The sequence below is a fragment of the Thermobia domestica genome, chromosome 6 (assembly GCF_964235325.1).
Source record: "Thermobia domestica chromosome 6, izTheDome1.hap1.1, whole genome shotgun sequence".
Lineage (NCBI taxonomy): Eukaryota > Metazoa > Arthropoda > Insecta > Zygentoma > Lepismatidae > Thermobia > Thermobia domestica.
Genome location: NC_137459.1, coordinates 229,512,585 through 229,535,767, shown reverse-complemented (window position 1 = coordinate 229,535,767; position 23,183 = coordinate 229,512,585). Strand labels below are relative to the sequence as shown.

The 23,183-nt window shown below is 36.5% G+C and overlaps 1 protein-coding gene across 2 annotated transcripts in view; it reads right to left on the bottom strand.

Moving 5' to 3' along the window:
* Apoltp (Apolipoprotein lipid transfer particle) overlaps positions 1 to 23,183 on the bottom strand; it is a 6,186,292-nt gene that overhangs the window by 694,498 nt on the left and 5,468,611 nt on the right. For both annotated transcript variants that reach the window (XM_081762641.1, XM_081762640.1), the window contains exon 61: positions 20,066 to 20,175. In XM_081762641.1, coding sequence (XP_081618767.1) covers positions 20,066 to 20,175 — 110 coding nt within the window. The remainder of the gene's footprint in view (positions 1 to 20,065; positions 20,176 to 23,183) is intronic.

Genomic DNA, 23,183 nt, shown 5'->3' with positions numbered 1-23,183 from the left:
TATCCCGACGTGTGCGTGGTACCTCTACACGACAAGGCGGTTACCAGTTGAACGATAGAGGTAGGCAGGGCCGGGATTGAACAAGCCCCTCCAGGCATTGCCTGGGACCCTGGATTTGGGTTGGACTCTGCCGGGCTGTGGTCATACCGTGGGATTCGGTACCATACGGGAGATAACCCCAGAAATATGGGTAACGGTGAGCGTATGGGGAAGGTGAGCTTGCCTTGAAACGCTCGGGCGCCATGCCTGCAGAGCATGGTAGGAATGGCTCGCTAGCAGCCTGCCTCAACCAGTAGGTCTATTGGTAGGCTCTCAGGACTTCGGTCTGGCCGCGCAGTGGGCGTATCCCACTCCCTCAGTGAATGGGGGTTACATCGCTTAGGCGAGTCAGAATTAGGGGACAAATTTTGACTGTGCACATTGTGTACGTGCAATCAATAGCGCATTGAGCAACTATGGGCGGGGCGCGATACATTTTAGCGGTACCCGTCCATTAAATAGACTGAACGGTCGCGGGCATGCTTCCCACGCACGCAACTAAGCGTGGAACAGTAGACCATGTCGCAGTTCCAAAGATGCCGGAGTTCCCCACAATTACCTTAATGAATTAAAAAAATAAAAATATTAAAAATCAGTTGTATAATCTTTCAATATTTCATGGTAACTAGCAAGGGCGCTGATCCTGAGTCCCGCTCAAAACTTATGTGGGCCCAATATATTTTTATGAATATGTATTTTTTTATTATATGCATTGTTGTATGTATTTTTTAGTGAGTGGGCCCCCCAAATTCGTAGAGAAATCGGCGCCATTAGTAACTGGCAAAAATATAATCTATTTCGTAAAAATATTGATATCACGAGTCATATTGTGGTTACTACAGTCGTTGTGTAAAAAATGTTCTTATGCTTCGTGTCTACATCTGTTTACAGTGTGTGTATTACAAACACTGGCACAAATGGCACGGGGTTGAGTGGGACATGTCCCCTCCAATCTTGAAACCGAGAGATTGCGCCCCAATAATCCGATTGGAAATGTGTTTCTTTTTTTGGGGGGGGGGATGTGATGAATTGTGTCCGATTGCCAAAAAGAAAAATGAGATGAAATTGATATTACCCCAGAATAACCACCAAATCTGCCCGTCTCACAATGTTGAAGACAACTCTGCTCCCCTGATTCTCCACAGTATTGTTTTCAAACATCATAAATATTTTCAACATCGCTTTATGGGAACGGTATTACCCTCATATGCAAACATGTGTTTTTAGCTTGTGCGGAGAAACAGTGTTGGGGCTAAGGCCTCTTCCTCAAAAAGTAAATATTATCGTAGAAGTACGGGAAGGAGTGAATCGAAGGGATTGAAATTGTGTGTATATGTTGTATATGTAAAATAAGGCAATTCATGTTTCCCAATTGTCCCCATGTAATCTATTTCGCAAATATATTGATATCACGAGTTATATTATAGTTACCACAGTCATTGTGGAAAAAAATATTCTTGACGCTTCGTGCCTACATTTGTTGACAGTGTGAAAATTACAAGGGTGATGAGAAGGAAATCCTCTTTGGTAATACTGGATGTTACTATATCCAAAGGAGATTACCACTTATTCCCCTTCTATTAAGCGGCGTAAAATCTGTCTCCAATATTGGGTGCGGGGCAGACGGGTAAGACCGTTTCCATAAAGCGATGTTGAAAATATTTGTGATGTTGAAAAGCAATGCTGTGGAGGATCAGGGGAGCAGAGTTGTCTTCATCATTGTAAAACGGGAAGATTTTATGCTTATTCTGGGGGAATATCAATTTCATCTCATTTTTCTTTGCGGCAGTCGGATACAATCCATCACATTTCTCCATAAAAAAACGCATTTGCAATTGGATTATTGGGGGCACAATTCCTCAGTTTCAAGATTGGAGGGGGCATGTCCCCCTCATCCCCCGTGCCATTAGTGTCAGTGCTAGTGACACACACACTGTCAAGAGATATAGACACAAACCGTAGAGCATTTCCTACACAACGACTGTGGTAACCATGATATAACTCGTGATATCAATATATTTGCGAAATAGATTATTTTGTTTCCAGTTACCAACGGCGTCGATTTTTCTGTAAATTTGGGGGGCCCATTGATAAAAAATACATACAACAATACATATAATAATAAAAAATGCATATTCATAAAAATACATGGGAACCACATGAGCTTTGGGGGTGTGGCAGGATCAGCGTCCTTGCCAGCTACCATGAGATATTGAAAGATTTCACAACTGATTTGAATATTTTTATTCTTCTAATTCATTATAAACACATGGAGAGTTAACATTTTACTTGTAGCTACAAGTGGCTACTTTATTGGTTGAAGCACAAAAAAATTAAAAATTGACGCCCGCGAGAATGGAACCCGTAAACCTTAGAACGTGAGCCACAAACGCTTCTGACTCTGCCACGACGTCACTTTGAAAAGAAATGCGCAACGCACGAGATATGCGACGAGTCGAAAATTTTAAGACGCTTTTTCTATGCTATATTAGGCCATTGCGCTCTCCCAGTTTGTAATATGAACACTTAAAATTTCACAATCACCTTGCAAAATATGGCCCCGATGTTAATTTACTACAGTCTGCTTTCTCCTTGTAAGCGAAAAACGAACTTCATGCATTTTTTTGATATTGATATTTGTAATTGCAATAATAGCAAGATATGGAGATACTTTCGGTGAATCAGAAAAAAATTGGTCTCTTGCACTATAAGTCTATTTTCTTTAAAAAAAAGTAAAATTGAAATCTCTCAAGTATAATATTTTATCATGACACAAATCAGTGTGTTTCGTCGTCATCGTCAACGTGTGCAATTTGCTTCATAAACGAGTGGTTTTGATTCTTACTTAACATAGAAGTCTTAGCGTAGTGTCGTGAGCATTCGTTTCGTAATTCAAGGATTCCGGGTTCGATACTCGGTGGCCGTGAGCATTCGTTTCGTAATTCAAAGGGCCCGGATTCGATTCTCGGTGAGGTAAGTAGTATTTTATGAACTACAATATGCATACTTCTCATGTGTAATAAAATGAAAAATGCTGAATTTCTTTCGGTCTTACGAGTTAGAGTGGGGACAGCTTTCTTCACAGGAGAAATAGTAGCAAAATGACGTCACATGTCGGTCTACAACCTTGATTCGTAGTGTTGTGGAAAACGTAACGTGTCTAGCAAACAATTCATGAATACGACCCCTAACGGGCATGCTTAGGGCCTAATATGAGTCATAAATGTGTCTGAAACGATATTGTATCCGAGCAATTATTCCGAACGTCTTTCACTATTACTCTGACTGCTAGAAATAATAATATTTTCGTTCGCCATTTCCAACACGTTGCATATATCCGTTCAACCAAAATTTGTAAATAGGAACTATTTGAACTATTTTTTTTCTACTTGTATTATATTTTGTTAAAATACCAACATAACGCATACATAAGCCAAAGTATTTTAGCCAAAGAAAGCGTGTTAGTATGTATCATGGTGAAGACAAATCCTACTTAATTTCTTTTTAGGCATCCGAAGTTTCGATATTAATATTGTTCGGGAGTCGGATACTAATAGCTCTTATCCTTTCTCTATCACTATCTCTTATCCTTTCCTTTTCTCTTCCTATCAACTTCAGTACGCTTATTTACATTGCAATAGGTCCTAATATTGAGGTCGTAACTTTCAGTAATAATAATAATAATAATAATAATAATAATAATAATAATAATAATAATAATAATAATAATGGCATTAACATTTTTAAACTTGCCTAAAATTAGACAAAACTTACAGATAAGTCGGGATTTCGGGATGGTGTCTGGCCCTCCAGGACATACCTGTGCAACTACCAATATTTTAAACCAAAGCGTTGTTTTGTTTAGTTTCAGAAACGAGATGAGAAATTCCTCTTCTCGTGAGCAACACTAAACAAAACCGAAATATTCTTACCTAATGTTCCATTTCTGGTTGTAATGTTATGCCCTGAGCGACTATAAACTCGTAACTTTTAATCTTCTATGAGACTATTATTATTATTATTATTATTATTATTATTATTATTATTATTATTATTATTATTATTATTCGTAAAGATTTGATAGATCAAGTATTGAAACATCCGAGTACTCAAATATCAGAAGAAAATAAAACGTGTGTCATAGCCGATCAATCGCCACCAAAAATTCTAAAGTAAAAAAAAATGTAAGATCACGGGCGTCGTTAGCGGGAGGATCGTGGGTTTGCCTCCCCCCAGACTTTATTCAAGTATATTTAAAGAAACTATACTACTTTGTATATGTAACTTTCATCGGAAAGAGGATTTTGATTTTGATTCATTCGACCCCCCCGCCCAGATTTAAAAAGCTACAACGCCAGTTTTCAGATTACTGGTCTAGCTCTTTGACTACTTAACCACGATTACTGCGCAGTAAGTGATTTGTCTTTAGTTTGTTTACGAGTATAATACACGCGCCGTATTTGATTCAAAGTAAAGGAGTTTTGTATTTTGTTTTTACAAACTCTGTAATGTTGATAATTTAGTACATACAGTGATATAATGACCTCCGATCCTGGGTTTTGGCAATGAATCTGACTATTAACAGGCTACAGTTTTGAGCGAAGAGGAAACGCTCTTTATTTAGACAAGCCGAAAGAGGTAACGCTTTAGTTGGGTGGTTAGAGTTGTAGTATTTATAAGTTGGTGGCCCGGGTTCGATTCCCGCTTTCGCCGTTTAATCTTTTTAATGTGTTTCATTTACAAGGTTGAGCTAAAGCTGGGTGCTGCTAAATGAAATATAATCTCCAGTGGAAAAATTCAGTGATGATGCAATCCTGAAACTAAAAGAAAGAAAATGAATGGAGAAAACGAGTTACAGTGTTAAATCTGTGAATGGTTTTATATTTGATATTATTCGGTAATTTCGTGCATTTTTAAGTAGATTATTGACACCATATTATCCCCTTTTCTCTTTGTGTCTCAATGTGTAAAATTTCACAAATATTATACAAATCATGAACCCTCAGTTATATTTGCAACCTAACGGAAATACATTAATAAGGAATAAGTTCTCCAACTTGTTTCAGTGCTACCGAATTTTGCTTTTTTTAATATTTACATAAAATTGGAAATAGTATTTTCAAAAAATATTTAATGAATAATGAAATCAAAAATGTCTTCTTTCGAAGTAGTATTACGTATGAATCAGCACCGCCAGAACCTAGGAGTTCGCGCCCTGTTAGATCCCCGAAATTTTCATTGGGGGTTGAAACCTTCACCCCAAATGATCCATCCATACTTTTATTTGATTTGCAGGTATGACTAGCGCGAAATTCGGCGGAAAGCTTTGGGTTAGTTAGAAGAAAGTAACCTACCATATAATATGCCACATAATATATCCGTATATTATTTGATACGCGGATATGTATAGTTATATGACCTAAGTAAACTTGTTTATATAATCCTCATTTGACTAATTATAAGATTAACTAAGTCCCCCGACTGTTAACTTCTAATCACCGCCTCTGGTATCCGGATATTTTTTCAAGTGGAAGTGTATAATTTTTGAGTGTGTATCATACAAACAAGAAGTACTGTGAGTTCAAGTATCCAAATACTCGCTTTTGTCATTTCGTCAGTCAGCGTTTCATTCCACTTCTGCAGTAAAATACTTTTTACGATTTGTGCTTGTAATAGGTGGGGGCAACTTCAGCTGCTGGGCTAGCTACTACCAGGCGTAATTAATCTTGGAGTAGGCGTTAGTTGGGTTCCCTAACTCACGGACTTTGTACATCAGAAATTTGTGTGGCCCACTGTACACGTGATTGGTACGTTTCCGGATGTTCTGCTTTCTTCGCATGGGTAAGTTCTACCGCATTGCCTAGCGTCGACTATGGGTAGTATTTCGTACATTTAGCATTTCCCGATATACCTTCTGTTCTCGCTATATTCTACACAATCCCATTGTGACTACATTTTTATGCTCCTATTTGACCCTTTTGGCCGATATAAATAAAAATACGTTACACTTTTCTTTTAACGTTCTCTATGTCTGTGCAATCGTATCACAATCGGCGTGTAACATTGAGGTATCCTGCCTTGTTAGAGTAGACCCAGGCTGTTTCTATTACCTCAAGGTGCATCTTAAATTAATAGTAGGGTAAAAATAGCTGAAAATTTCTCACAACCCAGAACTAAATACTATTGAAATGCTTTTTTGCTCTAACGTTAATGAGTATTGGTACTCTTCATATACGAAATGCTAAAGCATGGCACTTTGCGAAAATTGTTCTATGAGTGCTTGAATTTTGGACCACAGTTTCAACAAATTTTGCTGTTTGGATTTATGTAACACATTTGATATAACCACAATTATTGTTTATGTGTATATCTTACATATTTATTTTGTCTCTAATAATGTTTTAAATTATTAATTTGAAAATAGTAATTATATTGCAATATTTTCCTTATACAGGGCGATTTAAAAGTCAGGCACCCTAGGACAAATTGGTGAAATATACATGAAACATTCGTACATAGCAAAAATATTTTGTACGTTTAATTTATATATTTATTTTACTTCTTTGCTGCGACAGGGCCCAATATGTATGCTAAGTGTGGACAGATATACCGTCAAATGATACAGCAGTTATAATTTACACATCCGTTCATATACGATCAGTTTCAAAACCGTGGAAATCATGTCATCCGTCGGCCATCAGAAAACCAGAAAGAAATTCTTCGGAATTTGCAATTGAACAGAGTATGATGCGTGTTATCAAGAGTAGAAAAGGTTTAACCCACGGTTGTGGGTTGATACTAAATACGTGGGACACATGGACTTAATGTGGACATATATTTGGACAGATGCATTCTCTTATGACATCTTTAACTGGAACAGAACGCCAACAGAATGCACAATATTGTGAGCTAGTACCATCACGTATGAAGAGAGACCGGAGTAATGGAAGATTTATGACAGTGGCTGAATAAGCATCAACCTTTTTCAGTGTACGACTCGTCGTTGCGCAATGTTGCCACTGACGTTATAGCAGGAGTTGATGACAAAGTGAACTGTGAGTAAACGTTGTTGGTAATGGAATACATCAGAAGTTGGATGGCAAACGTTGGAATGCTGTTTGAAGAAGTTTGACGAAGCAAAAATATCATAGCATGTAGGAAAAGGGAGTTCGCATTGGTAATAGTATTCACTATTTCGACAATTCAACTTTCTCCTGACGACTTGCAACTCTCGTTAAGCTCGGACACACACCATCCCAGTATTTCGCACATGAACTCACTCCCACACCATCAAAAACTGCACTATTTCATTCACTTATGAAAGGATTTGAGAGCGTTACACCGCAGGCATCTGAGGAACCTGAGCTATCAGAATCATCCGTTGTTGATGGCGGTTGTTGCTTCAATACGTAGTATGGTCTAAACTTCACTTATGGATGGATGCGCTTCAGTCATACTGCAAATTTTTATGTCAGCGTTTTCATGTTCCACGCATGGTAGCATTTGACGGGTAAAATTTTCATGAAATGAAAGGGAAAGAGGCACGAGCAGAAACCACTCTATGATGTCAGAAATATCCAGCGTCACTATGGACCACTAGTTTATAGGCATCTCCTGTTCAATCATGCAGTTAGCGGGTGTGATACAATATCAGCACCCCACAAACAAGACAAGGCAAAACTTCGGAAGACAATTCAAAAGACTGTAACAGCTCAAGAATGCAGAAGTATTTCTTTCAGATAATTCGTCAATGGATTCAATCTCATAAGCAGGCAAGTAATTCTTCGTAATTTTGTATGGCAGTACACAAACTGACATCCCTCTAGCTCGTTACACAACCTACATGTGAATGACAGCACTAGCGCCAAGACCAGTTCCCGAGTAACTCCCACACCGAGCCATGCATTTTTATTTTCTAGGAACTCATATGCAAGTACAGCAATGGAAAACTTTATCAACGACAGAAATAGATGCTCTTGAATGGGGTTGGGTACTCAAAGATCAGCATCTTTATCCGAAAACTATTGATGAACCTGCAGTATCTGATTCAATCTTAAAAGTTGTACGTTGTCAGTGCAAAGCACTGGGATGAAAATTATGTAGTAGCACGAGCTGCTCCAGCAGAAAACATACATTGAAGTGTATGTCTGCATGTCGATACTGCTATGGCGACGGCTGCACTGATGGTCGTGAAAGCATATGAATTTCCGTAGACTATTCATCGTGCGAAGAAAGCTTCTAATTAGAGAAGAAACGTGAAAAACTGCCCTTAAATTCACGATCAAACGTTGTGCTAATGTGCGTTGGTATACCGGAGCACTGAAGTGTGAGTACCGTAAACTCGGAATTCGTGAACAAATCAGCAATGAACGCAGGGGGAATGTGTAAATGCGAATGAGTACTGTATGTAATACAAAAGGTGTGTATGTGGGAGGGACAATAAGAATTCATAAAAAAATGGTGCTTATATTAAAGTAAATACATAATTAAACTTAGAAGCCTCTAGCAAGAAAAGTGATCAAAATGTGTTTAACTAGTGAACCGAACACAGGACAGATTATTAGGACTCGCCTGTACAGAGATGAAAGAGGAATACATACTGACAAGGAATGCAATTAAGACAGCATAGAGAAAATAACATTCACAAACAAAATAAACAGTAACTTACCATTGGGTTGCAGTTACTTGCATACAGGTTTCAGAAACAAGGAATTAAACATTGAAATCAACGAAACATAAAGTTATAAAAGAATGCATATAAGTATTTTGTGTCTAAATAAAATGCTAAAGAATGCATATAGGATAGATACAGGTTATGGAATATAAATTACACTGAAATGGGAATTCATACAGATATATTTTAATTATTTTTAGAGTAAGGAATCAGAAAACAACAATTCATTTTTTTTTAAGTTGAGTCAGGGGCAATACGGTGAAAGCGCTGGGGAGACTTTATTTTTGCAAAATTGCAAATTGCGGTTGAAAATATTGAACTTTTACTCTCATCCATTTTTACCTTGTCTTATCGTGCCGGATTTTTGAGTCACCCTGTGTGTAACCATCTGTACCAGTATTGAATTTTCAACACATTTTGACTATAAGTTGCCACTGTCTTATTACGTAAGAAATATATATTTTTATTTTATTTTATTTGTACCTATTACAGGAAATAAATCCCAATTACAATAGGCTTACATATTAGTAAAACATCAGTGAGTATAATACAAAAAAGGAAAAGAAAAAAAGAGAACAGATAAATAACAGTTAAAAAGACACTAATAATGTAACTCCATAGCGTACAAGATAAGTTGAAAATATAATATTCAACTTAAATATTTTTGAAGACAAAAAATAAACAATGAAATAACTAAATGTTGTAGCGCTCACTTACTGTTTAATAATCAGAATGCTGATAGCATTGATGGTAATTATAATTATATGTCCATATCTTATACTGTATTTATTTCCCAAAGTTTATATGTGATGATTCACAAATCACTGGATTGTGTGACAAAATTGACATGAGCTGGTAACATAGTTCGTATGAAACTTTTCTATAAGGCAGGTAGCAATCCTGCTAATGGTTGTTTACATCCAGGATCGAACGGAATACGCACAGTAAATCGAGTTGTTTCAGCAAATATATTAAAAAACAACACAGTCAGAAAAATATAAACAATCCATATTACTTACTGATGCTTATCCATATGTCCAGTTCCGTCCACCATCAATACTACTAATGAATATTAAAAAGTTTATCGGAGCACTTCTAGCACTATTACACCTGTAAGCAGGGTTGCAGACTTTATGGCACTGCATGCTTTAAAACAACTTTTGTGTATACTAACTGATATTACTTCAATAGCAGCATTTGTTTCAAAACACAATTTTGAGTTACAACTTGAACCCGGAATATCTCGAATTTCCCAAACTTCCAGATTTTAGCATTCTCTGGTTAATTCACTCATAGCTACCTGATCTCATATCCCAAAGATTATTTCAATAGTATTTAGTTCCAGGTCAACCTCTAATTTTATCCTACTATAATTATCTTGCCAATCTTTGCTATATGCACCTATAATTAGCCTTTGAGGTACTTTCAGGCACTCTCCACCATCGTTTTGAGTCTACAAAAAAGAACCGTATGTGTGAATGGGAGACACAATTAAAGCAGTAATTAATATGTAGTTCGTATCATACTTAATGTGTATAAGTGTATGTTTGTGTAGCGAAATATCAGATATGTAAGTCAAGGTGTACGACAATTCTCAATGTAAAAGAGGAAGGGTGAACCGGATTATACCTGAAACGCAGATGACGATGACAAAGAAAGTCAAGATGTTTCACTGAGCAAAATGCAGCAATCTTTGAGTAACCACTACTAATAGTCTATTTGAATATCTTCCTGAATACTAGCTTCATAATGCCTCACAATAATGTAGTAAAGATCGTGATTATCAAACTTGTTACTTTCAATGTTACTCCAACTTCGACTGTAACCTCAACTGTCGTTATCCGATTTCAACTGACTCTGACAAAATAGACTGAAGTATATATACAACCAAGATGCTTGCATTACAGCCTATGGCTCCCAAAATTCGGGTAAAAATTATACAAATGCGTATGAGATTTCTCCGAAGAAATCTTAGTCAACCAATGCCTCCTAAAATTGAGCGTCATGTCAGCACTCTACATTTTATGTAACTTACATAACGCTGTCCGTTGCAATGTATTTGTTCTAACATAGAATTTTTTTTAAAAAAATCTTACATTCATAACATCTTTTCAGACAATTTACAACATTAACAACATTCACCGACTACCTTTTATGAAATTACAAATTACAAAATCAAAACCAAATAAACTTTGATATTTGTACACTCCGCATAAAAAATTTCGACAGCTAACGCCGTGCAGTTAGGCCACCCAATATACACCTTCTTATCCCATAATCGTGTCAGGTAAAGAAACCCCATCTCTCTCTCCTCCTTTCTTCTCACCTATACTAAAATCAGCTAACAACAAGAGCAATTCTTATTTCAAACTACACATGTATTAGTTTCGATAAAATGAAATATAAAAACCGAGACTAAACAACATTCATAGGTTGATGTAGGGAGAAACTGAAACACACACAATGAAAAATTGAAACCAATGGATGTCTATTACACATAGATCCATAAATGAGGCAGAGAGAGAGAGAGAAGAAAAGAGAAGAAGAAAAGGACAAGGGAGAACAGATAAAACTGTGGAATTCAAACGTAGTAAGAAAAGAACCTAACATTATAAAGTTCCGTTTCCAGAAATCCAACACTAATATAGAAATAACGTTTGCTTTTACATATTTTTTAGAACTCTTTGAATATATAGATCATGATTTAAACATTCACTTTCATAATAGATAGCATACTCAATTACAAGTAGAAGTGTAGATCTCTGAGACACATCTGGGATAATGTCAAAAGTTTAACACACAGATTTTGTTTCCGTGTGGATCGATTGCAAATTCGGTAATGCTCATTGTAAGTACTGTTCTAAAATACATTCTAATATACCCAGTAGATAGCGTTGGTCATATCCTCCATTTCAGACTACTAGTGCATACTGAATAAAACAGAAAAAAAAAAGAAACAAAACGAAAAGAAAAGAGAAATAAATAAAGATAAAACAGAAGACAGTTTTATTTTACTGTTATATTTGTATCAAAAATACCCTATTTTAAGAGTCCAAACTATATCGTAATGAAAAGTTACATATAAAGGAACAGAAAAGTTTATATTCCTCATAGATGGAGCATGTTGTAAATTTCATCGTGAAAAAAACACATTGAATTATAGGATGAGAACAAATTTTGTGTCGAATTAGTATAAATAAAATTTTGTTCTCAAATTACCAAAGAGTTACCATTTTCTAGTTTTTTTTCCGAAGATTTATATGTTCCGATTATCCAGCATTGATTTCATCTCTTCCGGGTATAACGTAATTTACACAGATGGAATGAACACGCTAAGAGCTCAAACGGATCATCGTGCCAGTCGGATGAAATTGGTTAGGTTATAGACCACCACTGGGTCGAGGATTCAAATCCCTAGTGACCATGCAATTCGACTGAGACTCGCTAACCCAGAGAATAAAAAAGAGATTTTACTTATGCCCTTGCGTTTAAGCACTATTTCTGTCAGAGATGACTAGGACTGCAGTTGCTATCCCAAGAGCACGAAAAACACGACGCCGAAGTTAACAGTTAATTAGATACTCCAGACCAGGTATATCGGGCTCTGGCTCCGTTTTAACTTTGGAACATGAAGTGCGTGTGTGTGTGTGTGAGGGAGAGAGGGGGAGAAGTGAAAGATGCAAAAACAGGATAGGGAAACGTGAAGACAGAGAGAGGGGGGGCGAATATAAATATGAAACATAGTTATCGTTACAGTGTATTATATGGAAAGCACACACTGTTTATTCGAAATATTGCCAGTGATGCCTTGTAAGTTCTCTGTCAGAAGATAAATCTCTACAGCCATTATTTTGTGCGAAAACATCATACTACCTGATGGGGAATCGAACCTAGATTTACCACTTGTAAGTCTGGCACGTTACCACTACACCAGCGATTGCTGTAGCCAAACTTTGTTTAACAAAAGCTGTAGTGTTTCTTTCTGAGAACGATATCACGAAAAGTGTATAGTGCAGATGAATGATGTCTTTGGAATATCCTGGTAATTCCCTTGCCCTTTCCCAACCAGCATTCGTAAATCGTCTCTATCATGATACAAGTGTTTGCTTCCAGATTCTTATGTATTGCTTGTCCAGTATGATAAGTAGATTCTTCACAATCACTTTGTAAAAAGTTTATATTTGGGCTAAACAGGTTTTGAACCTAAGTTTGATAGCTCTATCATAAATAAGGCCATTATGTTAGCCCTACACTATCATACCATCTGGAATTACAAGACAAATATTACTTACTTTAGCCCTGATCTTTGGAACGAACCGGCCTCTTCCTGTAACGTTATTTGTACCAAAGTGCACAACGAAATTCATTTATTCGACGGCCTAAAGTGTCCACTGATAAAGGAAAAACATACAATCGAGAAAAAATTAAGAAATAAAATATATTTTGGAGTAATTTCGTCATGCAAGTTCAAAAGTACGCAAATAATAATAATAATAATAATAATAATAATAATAATAATAATAATAATAATAATAATAACCTATATTATAATATTGAATGTAACTATGTTTGTGATTCCTAATCTCTTGATCCACCCGACGGATCTTTACCAAATTTTCAAAATTGATAAGATTTGGGCCTGGGAAGCTTTTTATCATTTCATTTTAACGGTAAAACTTATTGGAAGGAGGAGGGGTGGAGGGTTGATATATAAATATGAATAAAACGTAACAACTCTTGAACCACCAGATCGATCCCTATCAAATTTTCAACATAGATAAGGTTCGGATCTGGGACGACTTGACTGTGCAACGTAGGGGCCGGAGAGTGGGATATATATATATATATATATGTGTGTGTGTGTGTTTGTGTGTGTGTGTGTAAGATAATGAAAATAAAACTGACTGTCTTTGTGACTTCATCACTCTTGAACCACCCGAACAATCTCGATTAAATTTTCAACATAGATGAAGTTTGGGCCTAAGATGGTATTTATCTATTTACTTTGACGTCATAGCTTAGGGTTTGAAGGGAAGGAGGAGTTAAAAAGAATAAATAAAACTTGAAAACTCGTGAAACATCTGATCAACCATGAGGTTAAGACCTGAGACGATTTTCATCATTTCACTTTCACGGGAGAACTTAGGGAGGGGAATGAAAGAAGAAGATATATAAAACTAAATAAAACTTAATGACTCTTAAATAACCAAAAGAATCTCGATCAAATTTTCAACATACTTGAAGTTGGAACCTTAGATGGTTTCTGTCATATCATTTTGACGTGATACTTAGTAAATGGGGGGGGGAGCGACATTTAAAAAAGAACGAAAAATATCCGGTATAAGTGGTGAATCTATAATTTTTGGAGTCGCTGAGATTAACAGTGGCACATCTGATGCTGTTTAAATCCAAATTCAACCACTCAACTTGTAGGAGGGGGATGCATATAAAAATGGTCGAAATAACCAACATCAGTGTCGAATTCATAGTTTACCGGCTTGCTGAAATCAACAATGACACTGCAGATGCCGTGCCCTACAACATAGGGGGGGGGACAGGATATATAAAAACATCGAAAATGACCGATATCAAAGAGCGCTTTTGTAATCCTAAACAGTGACTGAGAAACGGATCATATTACTATGTTTTCTCAATTTAATCCAACGAAGCGGATAATTGATGTTAATAATAATAATAATAATAATAATAATAATAATAATAATAATAATAACATACAGCTATACTGTGAATGAAAACATTTTTTCTGCTTCTTCTTCTTCTTATTATTATTATTATTATTATTAACTTTTACGTACTTTTGAACTTGCACGGCGAAATTACTGCAAAATATGTTTTATTTCTCTAATTTTTTCCTGGATTGATATGTATCCTTTTCTAATGGGCACTAATTTCTCTCTAGGACGCCGAATAACCCAATTTTCTTACTTTAGTTCGTTCCAAAGATCAGGGCTAAAGTGGGTAATATTTGGCTTGAAATTTCAGATGGCATGACAGTGTAGGGGTAGCGTAAGGTCTTGTAAATGATACAGCTACTTAACGTAGGTTCAAATCCTGTTCACGTCACAATTAAACATTTTACAAGGTGATTGTGAAGAATCGACTTCTTATACTGGACAAGCAATACATAAGAATGTGGAAGTAAACACCTGTATCATGATAGAGACCATTTACGAATGCTGTTTCGGAAAGGGCAAGGGAATTACCACTACATTCCAAAGACATCATTGATCTGCAGTATACATTTTCCGTGTTATCGTTCTAAGAAAGAAACACTACACCATTCGTTAAAAAACAGTTTGGCTACAGCAATCGCTGGTGTAGTGGTAACTTGCCAGACTTACAAGTGGTAAATCTAGGTTCCATTCCCCATCAGGTAGTATGATTTTTTCGCATAAAATAATGGCTGTAGAGATTTATCTTCTGATGGAGAACTTACAAGGCATCACTGGCGATAATTCAAATCAACAGTTTGTGCGTTCTATATCATACCCTGTAACGATAAGTATGCTTCATATTTTATTCGTCCCCCTCTGTCTCTGTCTTGACGTTTCCCTATCCTGTCTTTGCAGCTTTCACTTCTCCCCCTCACTCCCTCTCACACATACACGCACTTCACGTTCCAAAGTTAAAACTAAGCAGGAGCCCGATATACCTGGTCTGGAGTATCTAATTAACTGTTAACTTCGGCGTCGTGTTTTTCGTGCTCTTGGGATAACAACTGCAGTCCTGGTCATCTCTGACAGAAATAGTGCTTAAACGCAAGGGAATAAGTAAAACCTCTTTTTTATTCTCTGAGTTACCGAGTCTCTGTCGAATTACATGGTCACTAGGGATTTGAATCCTCGACCCAGTGGTGGTCTATAACCTAACCAATATCATCCGACTGGCACGATGATCCGTTTGAGCTCTTAGCGTGTTCGTTCCATCTGTGTAAATTACGTTATAACTGTAAGAGATTAAATCAATGCTGGATGTTCGGAACAGATAAATCTTCGGAAAAGACTAGAAAATGGTAACCCTTTGGTAATTTGAGAACGAAATTTTATTTATACCAATTCGACACAAAATTTGTTCTCATCCTATAATTCAATGTGTTTTGTTCACGTTGAAATTTGCAACATTCTACATCTATGAGGAATATAAACTTTTCTTTTCAAGTATTTTTAACTTTTCATTACGATACAGTTTGGACTCTTAAAATAGGGTATTTTTGATAGAAATGTAATCCTTATATAGAACTGTTTTCTATTTTATCTTTATTTATTTCTCTTATCTTATCTTTTCGTTTCGTTTTTTTTTCTATTTTATTCAGTTTGCATTAGTAGTCTGAAATGGAGGATATGACCGACGCTACCTACTGGGTATATTAGAATGTATTTTCGAACAGTACGTCTAATGAACACTACCGAATTTGCAATCGAACCACGTGGAAACAAAGCATGTGTGTTAAACATTTGTCATTATCCCAGATGTATCTCGGAGTTCTACAATTCTACTTGAAATTGAGTATAATGAATGTTTAAAGAATAATCTATATATTTGAATAGTTCTGAAAAAATATCTAAAAGCAAACGTTATTTCTATATTAATGTTGGATTTCTGGAAACGGAACTTTATAATGTTAGGTTCTTTTCTTGCTACGTTTGAATTCCAGTTTTATTTGTTCTCCTTTTTTATTCTTCTCTTGTCTTCTCATCTCTTCTCTTTCCTTCTCTTCTCTCTATTCTCTCTCTCTGTGCCTCAGTTATGGATCTCTGTGTAATAGACATCCATTGGTATCAATTTTTCATTGTGTGTGTTTCAATTTCTCCCTACATCAACCTATGAATCTTGTTTCTCTCAGTTTTGTTATTTCATTTTATCGGAACTAATACATATGTAGTTTGAAATAAGAATTGCGCTCATGTTGTTTGTTGATTTTAGTATAGCAGAGAAGAAAGGAGGAGAGAGGGAGAGAGAGAACGTCTCTTTACGTGACACGATTTTGGGACAAGAACGTGTATATTGGGTGGCCTAACTGCAGGGCGTTGGCTGTCGCAATTTTCTTGATGCGGAGTATACAACTGAAAATTAAAATGTACAATATGCCTATTTAATCAAAATAAAATGTTAAGATCCTTTGGCATAATTATTAAGGGGATTTGAGCGTCAAAAACCCACTGGCAATGTGTAATTAACACAACTCCAATTTTTGTTTCTTTATTTTCCAGACAGAAATTTCTTTTTCATATTTCAAGAAGGCAGTCATAGTTGTATCATGCGAACGGCAGTGTGTTGAATGCTTATCCTATCTTTGTTTACTATCAAATACATCTTCTAGTAATATCTACGGTTATGCCATATAAGCTAAAGGAGACAGATGATTAATAATAGTAATATATTACGAAAGAATTGGCGAAATATGAATGTGAGAGGTAACCTGAGAACCTCGAGAAAATGCACGGACCGAGGGTGCGTGCGCTCTTCATATGCTCCCTTGTCAACAAAGTTGTGGATGGATGTTTCCTGAGCAACTTCTGATCAACATATTAGTCCCATTTCCGTTTATCGATTTCTAGACCAAAGCTTCCTACTGGTTAATTCAGCAGACATTCCTTTTTGCATCACTATGACATGTTAGCTGTGTTGACCACTCTCGCCATATTTGTTTTCTGTCACATGAAATCACTAGTTAACGTCATATGCAGATGGTGATCAGAAAAATGGAAACACCTGTAGTTGGCAACAAGTCAGGTGTATGGGTGGTGTCGTGGCGCCCGCAGCGCCGGACCGCTGGTGGTGGTGTGTTAGGTCGGTCTCCATACTACGTCAGGCGCAATAGAACAGCAGTGTCCAGTGGCTGCAGCAGACGGAGGTAATGGAAAATGGGAGACCTCTCAGATTTTCAAAGAGGGCAAATTGTTGGTGCGCGGTTATGTGGAGTGAGTGTGACGGCAGTGGCTACTGTGTTAGGTGAGTCGCGTAGGACAGTGTCGAAGATGATGACGGCCTACACAGCACACGGGAAAACCACATCGGGGAAGCGGAACAATGGGCGGAAGAAAATCATGAGTGACAGGTCACGCCGGGTATTAAAGCGCATTGTCACGCAGAACCGTCGTGCCACTGCGGAGAAAGTGACGGAGGAACTCAATCAGCACCTCCCTTACCCTGTTTCGACAATCACAGTCCATCGCGAATTACATGACATGAACTTACGGGGTCGTGTTGCACGGGCCAAACCGCTCATCAGGGACCATAACGCTTTTGCACGCCGCAAATGGTCCTGCGACCATGCAACTTGGACCGTTGAGGACTGGAAACGTGTGATATGGCCGGATGAGTCATCCTTCACCCTATTCCCAAACACGGGCCGTGTTTATGTGTGGAGAACGCTCAAAGAAGCTTATGATCTGCAGTGTCTCCACTCAACTGTGAAACATGGCATGGGGCTCGCTGATGCTGTGGGCCGCCATATCATGTTTTTCATTGGGTCCTGTGGTCACACTTAGCGGACGAATCACTGCCAACAATTATGTCGCAATTTTAGGAGACTACTTGCATCCTATGGTCCGGATGTTGTTCCCGGACAATGACACCATCTTCCAGGATGATAATGCACCCATTCACACAGCTGGCGTTGTTGCAGCCTGGTTTAAGCAACATCGGGATGAAGTTCAACACTTCCCCTGGCCCGCCCAATCCCCAGATCTCAACATAATTGGACATCTGTGGTCCGTCTTGGAAACACGACTCCGGCGACGATTTCCACCTCCATCCTCTCTCACAGAACTGACCGATGCCCTGCATGAGGAATGGTGTAAAATTCCACTTGCTACCATTCACGACCTCTATGCCTCCATCGCACGTCGCATCAAGGCTGTCCTGAAGGCGAAAGGTGGCCCGACACCATATTAATCTGGTAAGTTGCAATTTCGTTCAGGTGTTTCCATTTTTCTGATCACCATTTGTAGCTATGCCCTTTAGGTATGATATGAAGTAAGTTTGGAGTTAGGTCCATTTTAGAAGTGAGTGAGACACTGTATCCGAATCACGCGAACTCCACCGTGGTATCTAACCCGGGTCTTTCACGCCAAAGGCGTGTATACTAACTCCTTGGCCACGAGGGAGCTCGATTATACCCTTTAGGCTAAAAGAGACATTTGATTAATTAGAGTAAATGATTATCAAAGTTGTGGGTTATTAATTGCTGGTCAAGGCGTGGTCAGTACTTTCGCTCGAATTCATGTTCCATGTTTTCTAGGCCACAGTCAGTTATTTACTAATTCAAGAATCTAGTCCCTGTTGGATCATAGTAATGGGGCTATAGGTGTTGGAAATATCCACCATATTCTTTTCTTGAGGTGAAGTTTCTAGTAATACATCCTACGTATATGATTTTATGTTAAAAGATATGGACGATTAATGATATTAAATGATTGTGAAATTGTTGGTAAGTTAGAATGAGGAGATGAATAAAAGAATCTCGAGAAAACCCACGAAACTAAGGAGCGTATCCTAACCATAAAAGTTTCTGGAACGCACATTGGCAATTATGGTAGGAATGTACCAAATCAACTCGTGGTGAATAATATAATTTCAACGGGTGCAGAACATCCTCTTTGTTCATAACGCCGTGTTTGACAAAAGTTTTCAACGTTTTTCCTTCCTTAACTTGTGAGTTGTTAGAATTTCTGAAAATATCCGCTCTTCATTGCACGTTTCATTATCCTCTTTAAGAAATTAAGGTCTCATAAAATTTCTGAAGATGCTTGCGGCCATCACCTCGCTTATGTGCTTGACCTGAGGTCAGCTTGTGAGGAAAAAGCTCCGATGCTGTGTCCAATGTCTCGGACGAATTACACTGCACTGTTTACTCAGCTCAACCTATAATCTTGAAATTGTAAGAGTAACCCATGTTGCTATGACTTAGCGAACAATCTCGAAATTGATGTTTTCTTCACCTACTGACCTCAATTAGACATTCCTGCAACTACAGCAGTAATTTCTTAAATCCACCTGTCGATACCTGAGAACCATTGTTTCTTCACTTTTATCATGAAAAATGGTTCGGGTTGCTTGCATGTCATTACTTGAACTCTTAAAAGAAAACATCAACGAATTAAATATTGATGGACCTTCCTATCTTGTGGTTATCAAAACACATATGGAATACTACAATGTACAACCTTTCAATACACAATCTGCTACTATGTATATGCATGCTAGTGGTCATATTCGGCAACTTCAACTGCTTCTGTTGCATGGCATACTCAGAGCATGCATTGTATTTAAGCAAACTTTGCAAAATTTATGATTGAACTTTGTAAAAATGTATTCATATATACTCACCTTTGTATAAACATCCATTGATAGTTGAATAGTGTAATTAATTGCGGGTTGTTTCTGTAGTTCTTTAGCATCTTCCCATAATTCACGTAACAGATCATCAAGTTCTCTGCCTATAAAATTTTAAAGAAATCAAATATAATAGTTACATCGAAACAATTTGCATTGCATAAAAGTGCTATAAATAAATAACATTTCTGATTATCTAGAAATCTTGCCTCTGATGTTAAATAATAAAACAAAACACTTTTCAGAATTGTTAGTATAAGTTGCCAGGAGATTAAATATATATATATATATATATATATATATATATATATATATATATATATATATATATATATATATATATTGGTGTTCGCTGTTAAATCTTGTAGAACTAGCAATTCACGAGAAACTTTCTTCGTCTCGTCTTATTGATTCATAGTAGTCTGGCAGGAATATTACACGTAGTAATAGGAAATTTAATTACAATGTAGTTAGAACAATGAGTTAAAATACATACTCGTCACCCGGCTCCCTAATCAATGTTTATATCTAAGCAAACATAAAAGACGTTCGAGGTACAAAACTATTAACCCGGCAACGGTCGACACTTGAGCGCAGCGCTCACTCTGGCATATTAGTAGGGGAATGAATAAGAGAAAAGTTGCAAGCCATAGGCTTTTCTTTGCTACAAATGGTAATTATTGTTTTATGATTCTTAAAACTAGTTTTAACAGAAAATTGCGTTTGCCACCCGTCAATTCCTTGGAGTTACCAGAAATCAAAGATGGCGGACAAGATGGCCATTCAAAAGAGAAGTAAAATCACACCCCTTGTGGCAATCATTGTTCTTATGATTCTCAAAACTGGTTTTAACAGAAAATGGCATTTACCAGCCGCCAATTATATGCAGTCACCAGAAATCTAAGATGGCGGACAAGATGGTCGCCCAAATGGCATATGTAAGTTCAAATTGACATATGGCATCAAACCTAATGTCGATTTTAATGCTTTTGGGGCTGTTGAATTGAAAAAAAAAAAACACGTTGAAAATGTTATAAGGCATACACAACATATTTACATGATTGACAAGGACATTAAGGAAATTATCATACCGGTATATACATACGAAAAATGTGACCACATTTGAGTAAAGTAAAGTGAATGTAAGTATTTATAAACATCAAATATCAGCAATAGCATGTATTCCAAACACATTATAACAAATTTTCTTTAATAAAAGAAATACTGTAATTATGTTGTTTATTCTTAACAATGTTTCTAGTTTTAAATTTCCAATATATACAGAGTGGTCCATTTATAACGATAGTAGTAAATATCTCAGAAATCGTAAAAGGCAGAGAAGCGAAATTTTGCATTAAGAAACTATAGGGAGGGATACAACGTCCTAGGTATTTTGAGATATCACCGGATGAACAGTGTTGCTAACCCAATATAAAGTTTTTTTTTCAAATAGCACAAAGTCATATTATTACATATTTCAAATCAGCATGTCAATCGAAAACATAAACTACCACATTTATTATTCAGCGTTGCAAACTAAGGATGTTATAGTATTACAAATATCTAAAATTTGGAAGTCTCTATCACACATACAGCAGAACGGAGATGGTCAAGATAATGCACATCAAAAGTACCTTAGCGTTGCAAACCGTGGGTGTGTAATGACCTGTTTCAAATGAATAGGAAGGAAGGTATAAGGAATTGAAAAGGAGATATGATAAACATTGATAAGGTTTGCAATACTTCTGAAAACGGCGTATTTATGGAAATATTTACAATGATTGTTGTTTTCCTTCTCTTTTATATCATTACATGAACAGTTTTTAGTAGTTATAATTACAACAAGTTCTCGCAATTACATGATTTAAGCAGTGTTGCAAACTTCAGCGATGTTTATCATATCTCCGGTACGGTTTGTATTAACAAAGTGCTGTAATTTGAAAATTCTTTGCTTGTTAATTGTAAACCATGAAAGTAACTACATATAATATTTATCTAGGTATTTTCGAAATAAAACCTCTCGAAGAAATTTAAATTTTCAAGTTCTTGTAATTTCGTTCCTATTCATTTGAAACAAGTCATATAATGATCATGGTATCCGACAATAAGATATTTTTGATGTGCATTATCCTTACCATCTCCGTTGTGCTGTATGCGTGATAGTTTTATCCAAATTTTGGATATTTGTGATACTATAACATCTTCAGCTCGCAACACCACATTATAAATGTGGTACTGCAAGATTTTGTTTGACATGTTGATTTGAAATATGTAATAATCAGATGTAGTGCCATTCAAGAAAACATATCTTTATATTAGGTCAGCAACACTGTTCATCCAGTGATGTTACTAAGTACATAGGATGTTGCCCTCCTTTCTATAGTTACTTGTTGCAAAATTTCGCTTCTGATTTTTACGATTTCTGAGATATTTACTATTATCATTATAAATGGACCACCCTATATACAGTATACATATATTATATGAACTGATGTAACAAGCATTCTGATAAATTTTGAGTCGTTGGATTCATACTTCAAATTTAGTTATGTGCCGTGAGGTTACTAAACAGCATCTGACTTCTAAATCTTAATCGTATGAATAGTTATGAAGTAATTAATTGTGTAACTCAAAGGTCCATCACATTAAACATAAGAATACGTATCTCTAACAATATTTATTCAATACGATACATCACCTCAATCTTTCTATATAATTAGACCCCCAAGTACCGGCATACTTGAATCATAACGAGCTTAATAATATAACTTCACTTATTTAAAAGAAACGAATTCACTTAAGTTATTTTTTAAAGTAATTGTATTCAAGTCATCTGCATATCAATCTTTACAAATATACCTTTAAAACGGTATAATTTTTCAATTTTGCATTGAATTCACAGAGCACCAAACACTCTTCAATACTCCGTATAATTAACGAATAATGTATCTTAAAAATCACTGCATCTCCATATTAAAAAAGGCATCTAAGTAGAATATACATAATATTTGAACCATGAACTAATCTAATATTTGAACCATCATCTGTAAAGCAACAGTGGTTTCAACAGTATTTTTCAATTTAAATGCCCTCTCTTCATTCCTACGACAGC